Source organism: Onychomys torridus, chromosome 7 (assembly GCF_903995425.1).
Source record: "Onychomys torridus chromosome 7, mOncTor1.1, whole genome shotgun sequence".
NCBI classification, from domain to species: Eukaryota; Metazoa; Chordata; class Mammalia; order Rodentia; family Cricetidae; genus Onychomys; species Onychomys torridus.
The window spans coordinates 99,277,621-99,295,670 of NC_050449.1; the positions used below are offsets into that span (position 1 = coordinate 99,277,621).

At 53.5% G+C, this 18,050-nt stretch overlaps 1 protein-coding gene across 5 annotated transcripts in view; it reads left to right on the forward strand.

Annotated features, from left to right (window-relative positions):
* Positions 1–13,056, forward strand: part of Poc1a (POC1 centriolar protein A) — a 106,568-nt gene extending 93,512 nt beyond the window's left edge. For all 5 annotated transcript variants that reach the window (XM_036193182.1, XM_036193180.1, XM_036193184.1 and 2 more), the window contains one exon: positions 12,242–13,056. In XM_036193182.1, coding sequence (XP_036049075.1) covers positions 12,242–12,340 — 99 coding nt within the window. In that variant the 3' untranslated portion in view covers positions 12,341–13,056. The remainder of the gene's footprint in view (positions 1–12,241) is intronic.
* Positions 13,057–18,050: the final 4,994 nt, after the last annotated feature.

Genomic DNA, 18,050 nt, shown 5'->3' on the forward strand with positions numbered 1-18,050 from the left:
GTCCAGAGTGGATTTGTCATCCTTCTCTCTATAAGGGCATTCATGGGCAACCCTTTCAGCCACAGTCAAGTTCAGAACAGCCTGAGCCCCTGCCACTTGGGGCTTTGGAGACAAGAGGCTTGTTTGTTTCTCTGTTAAGAGGCTACTTCCTGGGAGACGAGGGACTGAAGACATTGTGTAATCTGCGGTAGGGACAGGCTTGATGCCTGCCTTTAGCTAGTTGCAGAGGCACCGGAAGAGTAAGAACATCTGTCTTGGTCCCCAGCTCCTCCTTCCCAGCCCTGTTGCTGGCTTTGGCATTCAGTCCACAGGCTCCTGTGGCTTTACAATAGGGAAGAGTGGGGGAGGCTGTTCCCTCCTCAAGTCAGGGCAGAATGCAGCCTCCCATCGTGGCACACAGCTTATTAGCTGCACTCCAAAGCTAGCTCATGTTTGTTATTGCATGGAGGGCTGGATGGCAGCTCCCTTGGGATCTGGTAGACACCTCTTGCTCTCCATCTTCTATCCCGTCTGCGGTTGTGGTGAAAAGTAAACCCCCCCCCACACACACACACACAAAGAAGCAGCAGATTGAAATGGGCTGGGCAATGACTGTGGTTACCTCTGGAGCCTGGGAATGTTCACAGCCAGTCATACGAGATTTCTTCTGAGGCTCCAAGCAGATCTGAGGAGTGGGGAGGGCTGGAAGATGGTGAGCAGCAGTGGGGGAGGGGGGACATATGGGACACATGCATGGACCCCTCATTCGGGCTGATGCAGGATGTGCTTAGAGATGGGTAAGGGGAACTCCAGTAATTTGTCCTTGTTCATCTGGAGCTCTCTCGAGGAAGGGTCGAGCACAGAACACAAGAAGGGGCCTGTGTAAGCTTTATGGCAGGCAGCTGCAGGCGGGCCTATTCTGCTCTGAGATTAACCAAGCCACAGCTGACCCTGTAGCTGCCAGCGCACTCTCTGTGGAAGCAAAGCCAGGGAAGCTACCACAGTCCTGCTCTTTGCAGTCGCTCACTTTGACCCGAGCCTGCACTCAAAGCACGCACCCTCTTCATACCCTGGGGGCTGGGGCAAGAAGAGAAGGAAGTGTCAAGCTTTAACTAGCATGGCGATTGGAAAGAACATTCTTTGACTCGTTCTGATCTGGGCCTAGCTAGTGCCTCTAGAAGACTCAGGGTGGCGAAGCAGATTTTCGCTGGTGGGCCAGTGTACACTTGGCAGGGCAGGGAAACTTATGAAAACCCACCCTGATGACATATGCCCTTCTCTGTCCCTGCAGTTGTCCTGTTGGGCATGAGCTGCAGCCAGCTTGCCAGGCCATGCTGCGGTTTTTCAAGCCTCTCAGCTACAGAGCAGTCTCCCAGGCTTGAGGCTGCAAAAGGTGGCCAAGGTTTATGCCCCTACTTAGCCACTGTTGGACTTCACATAGAATCAGCATAACAGAACCACTGGACAGGGCAGCAGTGGCTATAATCCCAGCACTCGAGAGGCAGAGTCAAATGGATCTCTGTGAGTTCAAGGCCAGCCTGGTTTAAAGAGCGAGATCCAAGACAGGAACCAAAACTACACAGAGAAACCCTGTCTCGAAAAACCAAATGAATGAATGAATGAATAAATAAATAAATAAACCCACCCAAAAAACCCCAAACAGAACCACCGGACAAACTTGCCTGGCTTCCTGTGCTGTGTCTGCTGACAGAGAGGAGCCTAAACCCAGGTCCACGTTGGCAGGACCGTGTTTTGCTGTCCTTTTTGGTGTGAGCAGCACTCTTAGGGCCCAGGAGCATCTGGCTTTACAGATGCAGGGGTGGGTCCTTTATGGTGTCTCCTTTGAAGGAAAGGCTGTGCTTGTCGGAGAGGGATTGCTATGAAGCCATGAGAAGGTAAATTAGTCAAAATTCCTTAATCCAGTAGCTAATCCACTGATAGAAAATAGCATTTCCTATACATCCCAAAGAGAGCTAATCCTCAGGACAGATGGGGCCTGGGGCATGTGAGAACATCAAAGAAGTCGTCTATCCCTGAGATGATGGGAACCAGAGCTTGGACCCATGGCTCCAGGGCCAAAAGCTTATGCTGCTTGCAGCAGACTGTGGGCTGAGGGGCATGGTTAGCGATTCTGAGGGATTTCTATAGATTCTTGTGTTTTATGGGCCAGCTGTGTGTGATCCTGGGTACTCCAGCATGTCAGATGTCATCCTAAGAGGGGACCTCCATTCCTTCCCTTCGGAGTTCAGACCGTGAAGCTGTAAGTCATCAAATCAGAGCTGAGGTTGGACGAGGAGGAACCCACAGATTCTTTGATTCTGGCTCTGATATTGTCTCCCCCATTTCCTGCTCTGCTGAAGTCAGGCTGTTTCTCCTAAGGCGAGCCAGAGGAGGGCCACACCATGGGTAGGGTCTTTGGTCTCTGTCCCCATCTCCCTCCCCTTCCATCCCTTCAAACTTGTCATGTCCAGGGATTCAAGTGAAGTAAGTGCTGTTCGGCAGCAGGTAGACTCACCACCCACTTGAGCATCCTTTGGTCTCAGGGAACTGTGTTCTTGACACTCGTCCAGCACTCAGGACTCAACGTTTGTCCATCAGGTACTTCTAAGTATGTCCTGGAACTTGTCTGTGAATGAGACTTATCCAAACCCTGCCCTTGTGGTACAGACACTGGATGACTGACTGACAGGCTGCTTGAAGGCCAGTGTTGGCACCCTCAGAGTCGAAAGCCCCTCTGCAACAAACCATTAAATGTGGGCTGTGACTAGGAGGCTGAATGAGTGGTGGGAAAGATTGAACCCAAACCAGCAGCCTGTCCCCAGGGAACCAAACCAGCAGCCCGACCCCAGGGAACCAAACCAGCAGCCTGTCCCCAGGGAACCAAACCAGCAGCCCGACCCCCGGGAACCAAACCAGCAGCCTGTGCCCAGGGAACCAAACCAGCAGCCTGTCCCCAGGGAACCATGTTGGCCCCTCTAGTCCCATGTCACCCTGACATATAACTGGCCAGGGCACCTTTAGCAAGGCAAGGCTTCCTATGTGCACACATGTGCACACACACAGGGACGTGTACCAAGAGATAAGACTGGGGCTTGCTAGGGACAGAGCAGAGCCGAGACAGGCTGCATACCCAGCATCCCTACAAGACTCACAGCAGAGAGAGAGATTCCCAGCATCCCTACAAGACCTCACAGCAGAGAGAGAGATTCCCAGCATCCCTACAAGACTCACAACAGAGAGAGAGATTCCCAGCATCCCTACAAGACTCACAGCAGGGAGAGAGATTCCCAGCATCCCTACAAGACCTCACAACAGAGAGAGAGATTCCCAGCATCCCTACAAGACTCACAACAGAGAGAGAGATTCCCAGCATCCCTACAAGACCTCACAGCAGAGAGAGAGATTCCCAGCATCCCTACAAGACTCACAGCAGAGAGAGAGATTCCCAGCATCCCTACAAGACCTCACAGCAGAGAGAGAGATTCCCAGCATCCCTACAAGACCTCACAGCAGAGAGAGAGATTCCCAGCATCCCTACAAGACTCACAGCAGAGAGAGAGATTCCCAGCATCCCTACAAGACCTCACAACAGAGAGAGAGATTCCCAGCATCCCTACAAGACTCAACAGCAGAGAGAGAGATTCCCAGCATCCCTACAAGACTCACAGCAGAGAGAGAGATTCCCAACATCCCTACAAGACTCACAGCAGAGAGAGAGATTCCCAGCATCCCTATAAGACCTCACAGCAGAGAGAGAGATTCCCAGCATCCCTACAAGACTCACAGCAGAGAGAGAGATTCCCAGCATCCCTACAAGACTCACAACAGAGAGAGATTCCCAGCATCCCTACAAGACCTCATAGCAGAGAGAGAGGTTCCCAGCATCCCTACAAGACTCACAGCAGAGAGAGATTCCCAGCATCTCTACAAGACCTCATAGCAGAGAGAGCTTCTCCATGTACTGCATCTGTTTTAGATGTTGAGCATCTGAGTGGAGTCAAACCATGCTACAGTGAGATTAATTCCACATTTTCCATCTTTAAAATGGAGCCAAAGGAGTTAGATAATGTGTAGCACAGTCCAGGTCAGGCTCTTGAAGCCAGTGGCCAGCCTCAGAACATCTCCCCAGCCTGCCACTTTCACTCATAGCGCTGTGCCAGGGTAACTGCACCCCTTTCTTTGACCAAGAGCAGCTAGCACTCCTTAACCTCTACTAATTGAATCCTGTGTTTGGTGGGGGAGGGGAGGTTACTGGGGAACCCAAGACCCTCCAGATCTCCTCAGGGAACCCAAGTCAGCCACAGTTCTGGAAATGATTAAAAGCAGCTTTCTGTTGTAAGGGAGCTATAAGAAGCCACAGACCACTGTGCACTCCAGTGGCTCAGACCCTCTCAGGACTGACCACAGGATACCCTCTTTGGGACTTCAGTGAGATTTCCCCACTATCCCAAAGGTCAGCCAGGGCAAGAACTAGGGGTGTCATGTTGCCCACAGTGCACCCTGTTCACAACCCAACAGTAAGTGAATAAACACAAGCTGTTGACTGTGTGTTGCAGGAGCTCTGAAACCTGTATTTTTACATACAGGAAAACTGAGTCAGGTAACTTAGCCAAGGCCAGTCGGCAAGCAGGTCAAATTCAAATATGAACACAGACGGACCATCAAAGTCTGGAGCCTGTTCTTTTGTCATGCGGGCCAAAGCTTACTGGGAATCGCTGTGACATTTCCTGGGGGCTCACACCCCTTCTGTAGCCATGCTGAAAGGGGAGGAAGGCAGACCCCAAGCATGAACTGGAGCCCAGGAGGGAATCCTGGGAGAGAGGTTGGGCTGTGTCTTTGAGAAGCAGTAGTGACCTATTGCGCAGAGCCACAAGTTCCATGGGAGTGTCACAGCAAGGAGTCTGAAGTCTTGGGTAGAAGAGGGCTATGTCAGAAGCAGTGGGAAGAATGGGGATCAAGGGTGACCTAAGAGAGGGAGTCACTAGGAAGCTGAGATGCATGTGTCGGGGACAGGCAGGGCACAAACCCCGGAGTATGACAAGGAAGGTATGGGGCCACGGTGCTGGCTGGATGTGGTGTGTCCTGGTGCTGAAGGAGACCAGTAGAGCACAGGCGGTCACCTGAACCTTCTCTACAGTAGTCCCTTCTCTACAGAGCCCTCGTGTAAAGGCCCTGCTCCAGCTACCTTGTTTACTATGATAAAACACCCAAGTGCTACCTCTGTCCAACAGTCCTGCCTTTTCCTAGCTAGAGTGGATCCCTATCTTGCCCCATCAGACTAGGGAAGATGTCCCAGGCCCAGGCTTCCCTCTAGACTAGTTTCTCCTCCTCTTGCCCAGGCTTGATAGGTATGTGGCTGGATGTTGGCGTTCCATTCCATCTGTTCACCTGTCCTAGAACCTTGTTCATGTGCACGTTTCCTGCTTTCCAGCTCATGGAACAAGCTCAGGAGGCTCCCTCCTTCTTGGACTCTGCTATCTCCCCAGTGCACAGTGGTCTGTGGCTTCTTATAGCTCCCTTCCTGCTACGATGGCACTCACCATCAGTGATGGTGGAGCAGTTTTGCCAAATCTCAGCCCTTCCAGACTTGTGCTGGCCACAGCAGTGTCTAGAAGCCCTCAGGAGCCAGTCCCTTGTGCTGCGTGTGTAGGTGCCTGTGGTAATGAGAGCTACTGGATGTCCTGAGTGGGTCCTTTTGACCCACTGAGTGTCCTGTGGTTCTTCAGGCTCCAGCTTCCACAAGAGAGGCCTTCTGCACAGCTAGTGGTGACAGTGGCTGTGGGAAGTAGCTGTGGAAGGTTTGTGCCTCTGAATGTGTGCCCTGTGCCCTGCGTTCTGAAGTGCCCTCCATTCCTCTGCTTGTGGGACCAGGTGGCTAGGGTCAGTTCTTCGCCCAGAGTTCATTCAGCAACCATCAGCCTGCATGATGGTCCCAGCACCATATCATCTTCCTTGCTCGTACCTGCTCAGACCTGTGCTCAGGGATGGCAGCAGGAAGTGGAGACTTCCTCCTTCCCTTTCCTCTCGGGCTGAGGTGCTGGAACCCTACTCTAACTTCTTTCTTTCCTTTTATTTGGGGGGTGAGCAGTTCAATACAGGCTTTCTCTGTGTAGCCCTGGCTGTCCTGGAACTCACTCTGTAGACCAGGTTGGCTTTGAACTCAGAGATCCACCTGCCCTGCCTCCCAAGTGCTGGGATTAAAGGCGTGCACCACCACCGTGAGCACAACTTTATTATTTCTATTGTGTATCTCTTCCTACCCGACCACCCTGGCCTCCTGAGTTTCCCAGGTGTCGCTAGGGCCTTTCCACTCATCCTCTACTTGAGAAGCACCACGTTTTACCCGCCTTACGACATCTGGTCATGGCTCTCTGCCGGAGACGGTACCCTCCCTCTCAGCATTGCCAGCTGCAGGCTGGGTCCCAGAGTGGGGGAGCTAGGTCAGGGCACCATCCCGATGTGTCAGACATACACCGCGCTCTGCTCTCTTGCCTTATTCCCAAACACAGAGTGGGAAGTAGGATAAAAGAAGAAATAAGCTGCTGGGTGGTGGTGGCATGCGCCTTTAATTCCAGCACTCGGGAGGCAGAGCCAGGCAGATCTCTGTGAGTTCGAGGCCAGCCTGGTCTACAGATTGAGATCCAGGACAGGCACCAAAACTACACGGAGAAACCCTGTCTCGAAAAACCAAAAAGGAAAGGAGGAGGAGGAAGAGGAGGAGGAGAAGGAGAAAGGGTTGTAGAAAGATGCGGGACCAGCCCACCTCAAGAGAAAACCGGCCAGAGAGGGAAAGAGGCCAGGGAGACTACAGGAAGGGAGGTCAGTGTGAGGAGATAGGAGACTGGGCAGGGGGTGGCCATCAGGAGAAAGAAGGGACAAATCAAGGTCCACACGACCCAGGGAGAGAGTACGTGGATGTCAAGGGCTATGTGCCACTCCATGAGGTGTGAGGGACAACTGTACAAGTTGTACCTGACCTTTTCACTTTTCACCTTTTTTCAGGTGAAAAAATGTAGTCTCAGGGTTCTGGACTTTCTCACCCCTCTTTACCATGCTCACAGAACTCTTCTCTGGAATTATGGAGAGCCTATAAGTGCTCTGTGGCCACCTGTGAGGCCCTATAAACTTGCCCTGGCTTCCTTTGGTCAGTCAAAGAATGCCTGAATCCCAGTCACACTAGTCAGAGAAGCTAAGACTCCTCAGCCACCTCAGGCCAACAGAGATACCCAAGCCCAGGTTCGGTCTCATGCAGAGCATCTGATGTGACCAATGTGGGCTTCTGGTCACAAGCAGGAGCTAGATTCAGCTGTTTGGGGTCCCAGAGCTTTCTTGGGATGCTAGCAGGCCTTCAGCAAATGTCTCATAACTCCTGCTGGTACAGAAAGTCATCTATCAAAACGACCCTGGTGCTGTGTTCCTCTGCCACTTGGGGTGGGGAGCCCAGGTGCCAGACAGCTCAGGCTTGGCATTTTGGTACACCCTCTTTGAGAGTCACCGTAGTTCTTAGGCGACTAAAAATAGAGGCTGTCACTTTCAAGTCAGCTCCTTTTGGACTGTTTGGAGGCCCTGCAGGGTGTTCCATAATATGTCTCACTCGCCTTGAACTATGGGTGAGAGAAGAGGTACTTGCTTGCCCTGGGAATGCTGCGACAGATCGCTGCCTCCCTCCCCTTGCAGGAAAGTCAGAATGGAAAGAGAACACCGAACAGTCCTGGGAGGGTTTTCCTCCAGAAGCCCAGGATGAGTCATACCGGAAGCCCCACCTCCTAGCCCCAGCTCCTGGGTCCTCATCTGCTGCCCAGAGCCAAGGGCTGCCCAGGCGCTTCTCACTGTACTCTTGGTCCCCAAGACCTTAATACTTCCTTCCCATCACTTCTGGGGCTGGCCAGTCCCTCCCTGGCCATCTCCTACGGGGCTCAGCAGCACCCTGGCAGGGTCCTTGGCTCTGCCAGACTAGATTCTTCTTTCCTGCGGCAGGGGCTGTGGACTTACTGCCCTCTCCTCCTTTGCCCCCCCCCAGCTACTCCCCTCCCCCGGCAGTGAGGATCCCCTCAGAAACACTTGCTCTGCTGCTCGCTGTGCCTCTTCTCAGACCACTACAGGCCCCACACTCCGTCTCTCTGGGCTTTCTTCTCTCTAACCTGAGTCTTGGCTCGCCCTTCAGAGAGCTCTCTAATTTTGTCCACTTTCCTCCAGGGCTTCCCTTTCTGCAGTCTGAGCTCGGCTTCCACCACCCGCCCTCACATCCCTGATTCTACCTTGCCTTCCCACAGCTGTGCAGCCCCTTCCAGACTATTCCTAGGCAGCAGCAGCCGCCAGAGTGCCTCATGGCACTTTCCTGCTGCTCTGATGATGCAGTGGGCTGTGGGGCCTGAGGCCCTCTCTCCTTGGCCTATAGTGTGAGCCTCCTGTGGATGTCTGTTTTGCCTGGTGAGCTCCCCCTCGGCTCCTGCTCTGCCTCATTTCCTTGGTGTAGCGTGAGGCCAGGCTGGCCAGGGTAAAGCTTGCCTTGTGCCTCCTTAAACCAGTGGGCACCTGTCCGCCCACTGATTCCTGGATAAGATTGTCCCTATAACATTACCTCTTTTTTCTACTCTGTAGACCAGGCTGCCCTTGACTCCTGAACTCACAGAGATCTGCTTGCCTCCACCTCGCCGAGTGCTAGGATTAAAGACGTGCACTACTACTGCCCAGCTTCTTTAAATAATAATAATAATAATAATAATAATAATAATAATAATAATAATAATAATAAATTGTGTATGTATGATGTACCCACACACACAAGCATACTGCAGCATGCATGTAAAGGTCAGTGGACAGCTCTGGGCATTGATTCTGTCCTTCAGACATGGACTCTAAGGCTCAAACTCAGAATGGCAGTCTTTTGTGGCCATCTCACCAACCTTAACATTTGACTTCTGCCATAACACCAAACCTAAGTGTTTAAGCAAATTGAAGATGGTTTGCCTGGGGGGGGGGGGGCTGTGATCTGGAAAGTAGTCTCAGTGTTCTCGGTTATGGGGCAGGGGTGCCGCGTAGCCCTGAGCAATGTCTTTGGACTGCTTGTGTTTAGCCACTAGGGCTGGAAGTTGCTGTGACAGGTGCTCTCCCTTGGGCACCTGCCACCTGGCCTGACACCGTTCCCTCTGAGGGACTGGGCTAGGGCTCTGCTCTCTGGTCAGAGCATGCTGAGAGACGGCGTGGATTACTGGAGGGCCTGGAAGGCTAGTTCTCATCTGCCTTTGCAGAAGAGAAAATCCAGGCTGGCAGGCTGTGGCATGGACTCCTGATAGTGTAGGTGAACCTTTAAAGTCCACTCACATTCTGAGAGTGAGGTATGACCTTATTTCCTAGCCCAGCCAGACCAGACCCCTGTGACAGGAGAAGCCCCAGGGGAGGCCCCAGGGGGTTGAAATGAGGTGAGCAGCTAGCCACCCCGAGACTGGGTTCCCCTGCATGGGCTCTGGGCAGGAAGAGGGTACAGCAACTGCTTTTGTCCTTGGACAGTGAGGCAGTACATACTTACTGAGCCTTCTGAGTGCCGGACACTAATGTAGACATGTGCTCAGCACAGGTAAAAGTCACACATGAAAAAGCCTAGGTTAGTCCTTACCAGGGATGTCCCAGATGTCCTACATGCCACCTGGATGCTCTTTTCCTCCCCCTCCAGGTGCTGGCACAGCAGCAGCTCTCCTGCAGTGCTGTGACCCATGCAGACCCCTGCCAGGGCCTTGCTGAGCTACATCATCTGGCTAAGCGTGCCCAGCTCTGCTACTCAGATGCCCTGGTGGGACTGCTCCATTGCTGGGGAGAAAGGCACAGCGTGTGCTGGAGATACAGCTGAGTCGGTACAGTGAGTGTGTCTAGCTTGCACAAAGCCCTTGATTTGATACCCAGCACCAAACTGAGCATTAATCAGGCTTGGTGACTCATGTATGCCTATGATCCTAATACTAAGAGGGAGAGGCAGGAGAAAAGTTCAAGGCCATCCTCAGCTTAATAGTGAGTTCAAGGCCAGCCTGGGCTGCAGGAGACCTTGTCCCAAAACAAAGGAAAAAGAAAAAAATACTATTTTCCTGGGAGGGTATACAATCCAAATTAATGTGAGTTACAGCCTCACACTGAGATACCGCAGCGGATGTCAAGAACATGGTTTCCAGGTCCCAGCTTTGTCATGGGGACCATTTTTTGTGAAAATGAACTTGTGTGCTTTATTAGAATAGGGTCATCAAGGAGAAAATGTGAAGCTGAGGATGCCAGGCACATTCTAATGTACAGATATCTAGAAATCCCTCCTGTCCAAGTCCATCCTTAAGGCTCAAAACACATTAAGATCAAATGGGTCTTGGAACTGCCTGGTAGTCATCCCTGGTGGTGACCGCCACCTGACCCCTTGGCAGAACAGGCTTAGGGGCAGAACAGACAGGGAAAGTGTTGTCCAAATATAAAGATGGTGTGACTCTTGAAGCTTGCCTGGCAGGGAGTGAAGCTAGAGAGTAGTGGGGGAGATGCAGGTGTGAGGGGCATCCCAGCAGTGGAAAGGTTGAGGCAGGAGGATTGCTATGAGTTTGAGGTTAGTTTGGAGTACATATATCAAGGCTTCAAAGCAAGGAAGGGGTCCCCCATCAGAACTAGAAACAAAGTGTCTCCGGTGGGCCCAGCACCCTTCATTAGTGAGTGGCTGTGACCCAGAGGGCGTTTTCTCTCCAGTGTAATCTAATATGGACAGATTTAAGGACTGCATTCCTGCTGGCCTGAAGTATGGGCCTCCCTCCGAGGGAACCCAGTGGAGGCCCCAGTATTGCCATTGGTCCAGCGTCTCTTGTTTTTGGAGTCCACAGTCTCTGCATTTGGAAATTGGGTTTCTGTTAAAAATTTTAAAAGGAAGGGAAAAAAAAGTCAGAAAAGGAAATGGCTCCAGCCAGGCTCCCCCACTGTGGCCTTGAGTCTGGACTGTCTGCCGGAAAGGGTCTGGAAGAATTATTATTTTGGCAATGTGAGTTTCACAGCAGCCGATGGAAACTTCCAGGAATGCTGCTCGGGCCAGCCGGGGGCTGTTTCCACTGCCACTTTTACGAGATGCAGACCCGGTCCTGGCTGGCTGGCCAACTTGGGGATATGATGAGTTCTTTGAGCTTCGCTCTGCCTCTGGAGGTCCAGTTCATGTTCCACAGACAGTGGTCTTTCCCCCATCCCTGGCTAGTTCATTCCAAAGGGGCCAGCCATCAGGTGGGGCACCTCCGTGACAGCTGACGTCTTCACAGCTGCATTGAAGGGGAAACTCTCCCAGAATGTCTCCATTTTATCAAGTGCATGAAAGCTCTCTTCTGGATCAAGCTCGAGTCTTCATGGGACCTCAGGGAACAGGACAATCTCTCTTGAGAGATATCACTGGGGAAATTACATGACCTTCCTAGTGCCTGTGGTAACCAAGCCTGATGCACTCACAGTGGCCTTTGCCTGCAGTGACCTTATCTCCAGTGGCTGGTATGGCCTTCATGTATGCAGTAGACACTCAGCAACCCTCAGTGGTGGAAATGAAATGACCAGCTGAGCATGGGGTCAACCCAGCAAGTGTTAGGGTAGGCGTGATTGGTGGGACAGGCTGGGGTGGGTAGCCCCTCCGAGAAGTATGCAGCTGTCCACTACTGACACTGCCCAAAGCTAGAGGAAGTAGACCACTTTTGTGGGAGCCCTGTCTGCAAGATGGGTCTTGGTCTGTGAAGTCCACACAGCCTCAGGTGACTGGATCCGTAGGCAGACTTTGTGCTGGGTGTGTGGAAGTAAGTGGATCACCTGGCATTGTCACTTGCCAGTGATCACCCTCATCCTCACCCCCAGGTGGCACTGTCTCCCTCTGGGCTCTGGGGACTCCCTCCCAGCTTATCCCCTGCCCACCTTGGGAAGAGTCCCTCAGCACAGAGCGGGGGAAGTGTCCTGGACAGGCCCAGGTGAAGTAGTGTCATCATGCAGGGCAACTTCCTTCCCAGACAGAGGTGCTCCATGGTCTCTGGTGATGGACAGAGCCTGGGCCAGGCTAGGGGTCAAAATTCCTTATGCCATGATTATCTTGGGAGAAGGGCTGAGGGCTGTGAGATCTGCCACCTGCCTCCCTCCCTGCAAGGCATCTTTTTCTGCCCGCAGAGCCTGTTGGTTGGAAGCGAGGCCCTGGCATTGGGCAGCAGGTCTGGTGGCTTGTAGTGATCCCCAGGGCAGCAAGGTGGGCCCCGCGTCCTGAAATGACACTTTTGTGTTGCAGACAGTGTCCATCCTGGAGCAGCGGCTGACACTGACAGAAGACAAGCTGAGGCGGTGTCTAGAGAACCAGCAGCTAATCATGCAGAGAACGCCATCATGATTGGGACAGGAATCGGGAGCTCAGTCCACTAGGGATTTGTACGGGGCTTAGTAAATAAATAAAGGGAGCCACACCTGGACCCAGTCTGGGATTGGGTGCTCCTGCTCCCCCACCCCCAAGTGCTGTTTGTACCTGGAGCCTCCCCACCCGACCATAGGACGCTCCCAGTAGGCAGTGCACACAGAAGGGAAACTTGAGACCCTGCTGGCAGGACCACACTCAGTTTAACCAAAAGGAACCACTTGGACCGTGCGCTCCCTCAGAGTCCTAAGATGGTGGCCCGCTGTCTGGAGAGCCTTGCTAGGTTTTCACTCAACCTCACTTCAGTCCCCTGCCTGGCTTCTAAGTCGGCAGCTCATTGCTTGGACGAACCAAGAATTTTCTCTCCACCTGACCCCCGCCTCCAGAAAGCCCCCAGTGGGACCATCTGAGTCGAACAAGCTTGGTGGAATGGGTAGGGCCTTTCAAAGGCTTTACTTTCTGTTACCACAAATATTCACCAGGGCCTGTGACTCCTTCCTCTCTACATGCATGAGAACAAAGGAATCTGAAAATTAAAACTAATTTGACTGATCCTTGTTGCAGGAATGGCTTGTTCTGGGTAAGACCTAACCAGTCCCCCATCCCAGGGCCCGTAAAGAGAGAATCACAGCAGCAACAGAGGGGTTGGGGGTGTGTTGTTGGAGGATTGTTTCTGAGACCAAGGATACCCTTGTTTGCAGCTGTTTCGGGGTGCTGGAGTGCAAGGGTAGCCAAAGCCCTGTGCACTACCCACCTTCCCCAGCTGGTTTCCACCAGAGTGTGGAGGTCCCAGACACCCTGTTTCCATTCATTCATGAGGGTTTCCAGGGGCCCCTCCTCCACATCTGGACTGGGAAAGCCAGAGGGAGTGCTTTCCATGTCTGCATTACCTGTACCGTCAGCCTTCAGCGTCTGGAGGCTTAGCCAACCAGGGAGCTCCTTATCCCATAATATACTGTCCTGCCCTGCCCTGGGGTGGGTGCAGTACTAGAACTCCCCGGAAGCTGTCAGGACCGGCTAGTTAGCATGGTCACAGCCCTTGCAGCTTCCAGAAGTAGAGCCTGAATGTCTAAGAGTGCAAGCTGGCAGGAGGGCCAGCCTGTGTTGATTCCTGATAAACCACAAGTGTGGGAGGTTGCCTCCTCTAGCTGAATTCCAGAGTCAGACCTTGGTCCTGCCCGCCCCCAGCTATAACCCTCAACACTCGGTCTTACCTATCTGAGGCTCTGGTTGTTACAGAGTTTAGAAGCAATGACCTCTGTTCCTCTAGGCGCTGCACTCTGCCAGTGCAGAGTAAGTGGCTCAAGGGACCCTGTCACTCTGTCCAGTCCCACTAGATGGCAGAGCCCATTGTCAGGGACAGCAGCTGCAGTGCAGGAGCCTGGTAGCCTGCATTGGCAGGAAAGCCTCTCAGCTGCTTCAGGAGGTAGTAAGCCCCCCGTCCCAGGAGCTTTAGCTGGCTGCCTACTCAAAGGGTGCAGCTTGTGAAGCCAACCTTGTCATCCCCTCCCGTGCTGGTCTGCCATCCGGCATGGGCTCCTCTGGTGAAGGCAGGCCGAGTGTGGCATACACCTTTGGTCCCAGCACTCAGCACTCAGGAGGCAGAGACAGGTGGATCTCCAAGTGAGACCCTGTCTCACAAACAGGTAGAGGTGGGAGCTGAGAATCAGTGTCCGTCCGCTCTGCCTCCTGCTGCAGGTGCAAGGTGACCAGCTGCCTCAAGCTCATGCTGTTTGACTTCCTCACCATGGTGGACTGTGAACCAAATGAACCTTTCCTTCCTGGAGCTGCTGTTGCCAAGTGAGAGCGGCCTTCCTGGGCTGTTTCCACAGTCCCCCACCCCCACCCCCTTAGTAGAGCCGCAGTGACCTCGGGAGTAGGGGAAGTGCAGTTCTCAGTAGGCTCACATTCTACCTATCACTGGGCTTTCTCAGCCTCCATTGGAATGGTCTTTACTTCCATGCCCAGGGCAGACTTATGAAAGGCTAGAGCTCATTTAGGGCCAGGTTCTTCCCAAAGGGTCCTTTTCGCTCCCACAAGAGCCAGCTCAGAACTTCCCTGCTCCAAGAAGCTGGGGACCCAAGTTGCACCTGGTTGGGGAGGAGGTCTACAGTCCTCTTACCACTCCGGGCGTTGACTAGCTACACTGTCACCTCCTACCCCTGTGAAGACTTTCCAGCTCCCTGAGCTGGACAACTGTCTGGAATGCTAGGGGGTCCAACACGGGGGTGGGGGTGGGGCTGGATGGACTTGGGGGGCTTGCAAGGCTGGAGGTCATGTAGATGGGCCTTTCTTGTGATATTTTTTGTTTTGTTTTGTTTTTTGTTTTTCGAGACAGGGTTTCTCTGTGTAGCTTTGCGCCTTTCCTGGAACTCACTTGCTAGTCCAGGCTGGCTTCGAACTCACAGAGATCCGCCTGCCTCTGCCTCCTGAGTGCTGGGATTAAAGGCGTGCACCACCACCGCCCAGCCTGATAGCTCCTCTTCTCCCACCCCCTCCCTCTTGCTCCACACACAAAAGCAGCCCTCTGAAAGTTCGGCAATGGCTCCACATTGGATTTAACTGAGCTCCCAGAGAGGCTCTGACTCTTTCCCTCCCTCCCGTCCTCATCCCCCTCTCCCCCTAAGGAGTATCTGGTTAAGCTTGCCCTGGCCAGCTTGCTGGGGTTCCAGGCCTGGGCCTGCACTTGTCAGAAACAGTGGTGCTAGGCAGCCCTGGGAAGAAGTGGCCAAGCCTGCTCCTAGCCATGGTTTGCCTCTACTGCCGTGATAAGACATTCTGACCCAAAGCATCCTGGGGAGGAAAAGGCTAACTTATCTTACACATCCAGATCTCAGGCCATGCCTAAGGGAAGTCAGGGCAGGAACTCAAGCAGAGGCCATGGAGAAGCCCAACTTGCTGTCCATGGCTCACTCAGCCTTTTTATACAACCCAGGATCACTAGCTGAGGGGTGGCACCACCAGGGGCTGGACCCTCCCACACCGATCATTAATCAAGAGAGTGCCCCACAGATTTGCCTGCAGGCCAATACGATGGAAGTATTTTCTCAGCTGAGGGTCCTCCCTTCTTCTCAAATGACTCTAGCTTGTCAAGTTAACCACAACTAACCACACATGGCAGGCCTACCTGCCCCTCATCTTTGAGTACCACCCTCCCACTCAGGGGCATCTAACAAGTATGGTCCAAGAGCTCCCAAAGGCTTGTGGCTATTTCCACAGTCTCTGCCTTGGAGCACTCTCTCATTTTCCTGCCTTCTGTCCTGAGGTCTCTGTCTTGCGACTTTGCCACAGCTCATGATTTCTTCCTGGTAGTGGGCAGAGCAGCAGAGATGAGCTGATCTTCCTTATCATTGCCCAGGTTCTAGCTCTTTGGTCTTGAAAAGTCCCCTCAGCTGGGCAGTGATGGCACATACATGCCTTTAATCCCAGCATTCGGGAGACAGGCTGGTGAATCTCCATGAGTTCAAGGTCAGTCTGATCTACAGAACAAGTTCCAGGACAGCCGGGACTGCACAGAGAAACCCTGGTTCAAAATAAGAAAGGAAGAAAAGCCCCTCCTATTTTCTGCCCTCTGTAAAATACTCGGGTGTGAATGTGGATGACATATGACTGTCTATTACCCCACAGCCAGGTCTCTTTCCTGGCACTCGCTCTACATATCCATGGAGACGGGGATTCGTGGGCCCAGGGTCTCTGGCTCAGAACCCCAGGTGGCCTTCATTCCTTGTTCAGTGGCTCCTGCCACAGGCATCTCCAGGGGCGAGGAGGAGTTTGGGAGTGCGAGGAGGCAAACAGCCACTTCTGCCACCACTAGGGTTAGCGCAGGTTTGGGGTGGATATCTGTGATTACCGAGAACCCCGGAAACCCAGCCCACTGAGCAAGCGAGTACAGGTTGAGTCACCCCCACTCACCCTGCCATCCCAGCTCCGTCATCAACCTCATCTTCCTAATGATTGGCTCAAGCTAGGCCCTTGATGGCCCCAGCCTAAACTGGTGTGTGACCGTCCAAGGGGGGCCAGAGGCTACAGGGGCAGCTTCTCACCCACAGCCCCTCTCCCTGCCTCACCCACCTTGGGTTGCTGAGGAGAACTAAGTTTGCTGAGGGAGCTGTGACAGGCAGCATCATTGCCCCAGGGCATACTTCCATTTCCCGTGAACTTGGCTGCTTGGCCATGGGGCCTGGTTCCTTTACCTGGGAGACTAGCGCGCCCCAGCTGAGGCACCGTGAGCACTGTGGGCTTACTTCCACCACACTAAGGGAGTGCCCTCTAGAAGCTTCACCCTGCCTTTTGGCCCAGGATGTGGAGCACGCACGCATGACTATGCTGGGGTGGACTGTGAGCTGCCCAGAGTGCCTGTTGCTGCTAGGAAGCATGGGGGCCAGCGCCTCCTGCACGTGGAAGCGCTCTCCAGAGAACCTATTTCTAGAGCAAGGGTAGGTTCTCACTTAGATGAGGCCACCAACCAGTGGCCTGCAGTCAGTGGTGGAAGAACCCCCACCCCAGCCCTCCCACTCCTACGGCCTGGAGAAGTCTGTTCCCCCGAAGAAGGAAGGAAGCCTGCTTTCCTGTGCTTCCTGCTCTCAGCCACTTCTTTCAGGCACAGCATGTGTTCCTGGAAGGGAGTCCTTTAGTCTGTTTGGTAGGTCCCCTGAGGGCCCACAGGTTAGTGTCCTGAAGCCACACCAACACCCTATCCATCTCCACCTTCCAGACGGACGTCTGCCCTTGATTTAGATGTTTCTGAGCTCCTGGGCTCATGTTTAGCCAGGCCTGTGTGTTCTCTCCATCTCAGCCCTGGCCCTGGAAGAATGGTGTCCTAAATGCTCTGCTTCCCTGCCTTCCACCAGGCTTGGCCCGGCCCAGGGCCTCGCTGGGATTTGACAGATCCCTCTAGAACAACCCTGCTCTTCAAGAAACTGCTACACTAACCCAGCCCACCTCCACGCTGAGCTCCTTAGACTGACCCCAGCCAAGGACCCAACCCTCGTGCTCAGGGCAGGACATGTTCATCTCTCCCCAGCCCTGCTCAGGGCTCAGAATTTTTTTTTTTCCCATGACAGCTGTTGCAGAATTTGTCCCTCAGAAGCCTCTGAAACCCGGAGCTGAAAAGCATGTGTAATTAACACTCCTGCTTCTCCAGGCAGCAGCTCGCATGCGCCCACACCTATGCCCGCTCCCTGGAAACAGAAGGAACTTTCCGTCCCAGAAACCAGGCTGCTATGGACCCCAGCAGGAGCTGGGAGACTAACATCATTCCAGATGTGGGTTGTGACCATCTCCCCCAAGTGGTTGGGATGCACCTAGAATAAGGTCAGTCATGAGATGCCACAAGGATGCTCACAGCCCTTTGAGAGGGGTCTAGTCTCCTGTTGAGAGCCAGTGCCTCTGATCTGAAGGAAATGCAGGTCCTCAGACCCCTATGGTGGGTGTGGAAGCCTCAGGCAGGGATGCCTGGTACCGACAACCAACCTCCCCAAGAGCATGAGCCTCTTCAGCCCTCCTGCAGAGCAGCAGCTAGCCTGGCAAGGAGCCAAGGCCTTTCCAACCTGGTCTCCCACGCCTGCCCTGCCTGCCCCTGGCAACCCCATTGGTTCTCAGCACAGCACTCAAGCTGTCAAAGGGGCAAACTGAAAGACAGTGGGTAACAGAAAGCTTATAGACAACTCCTGCTCCTGCTCAGCCTCCT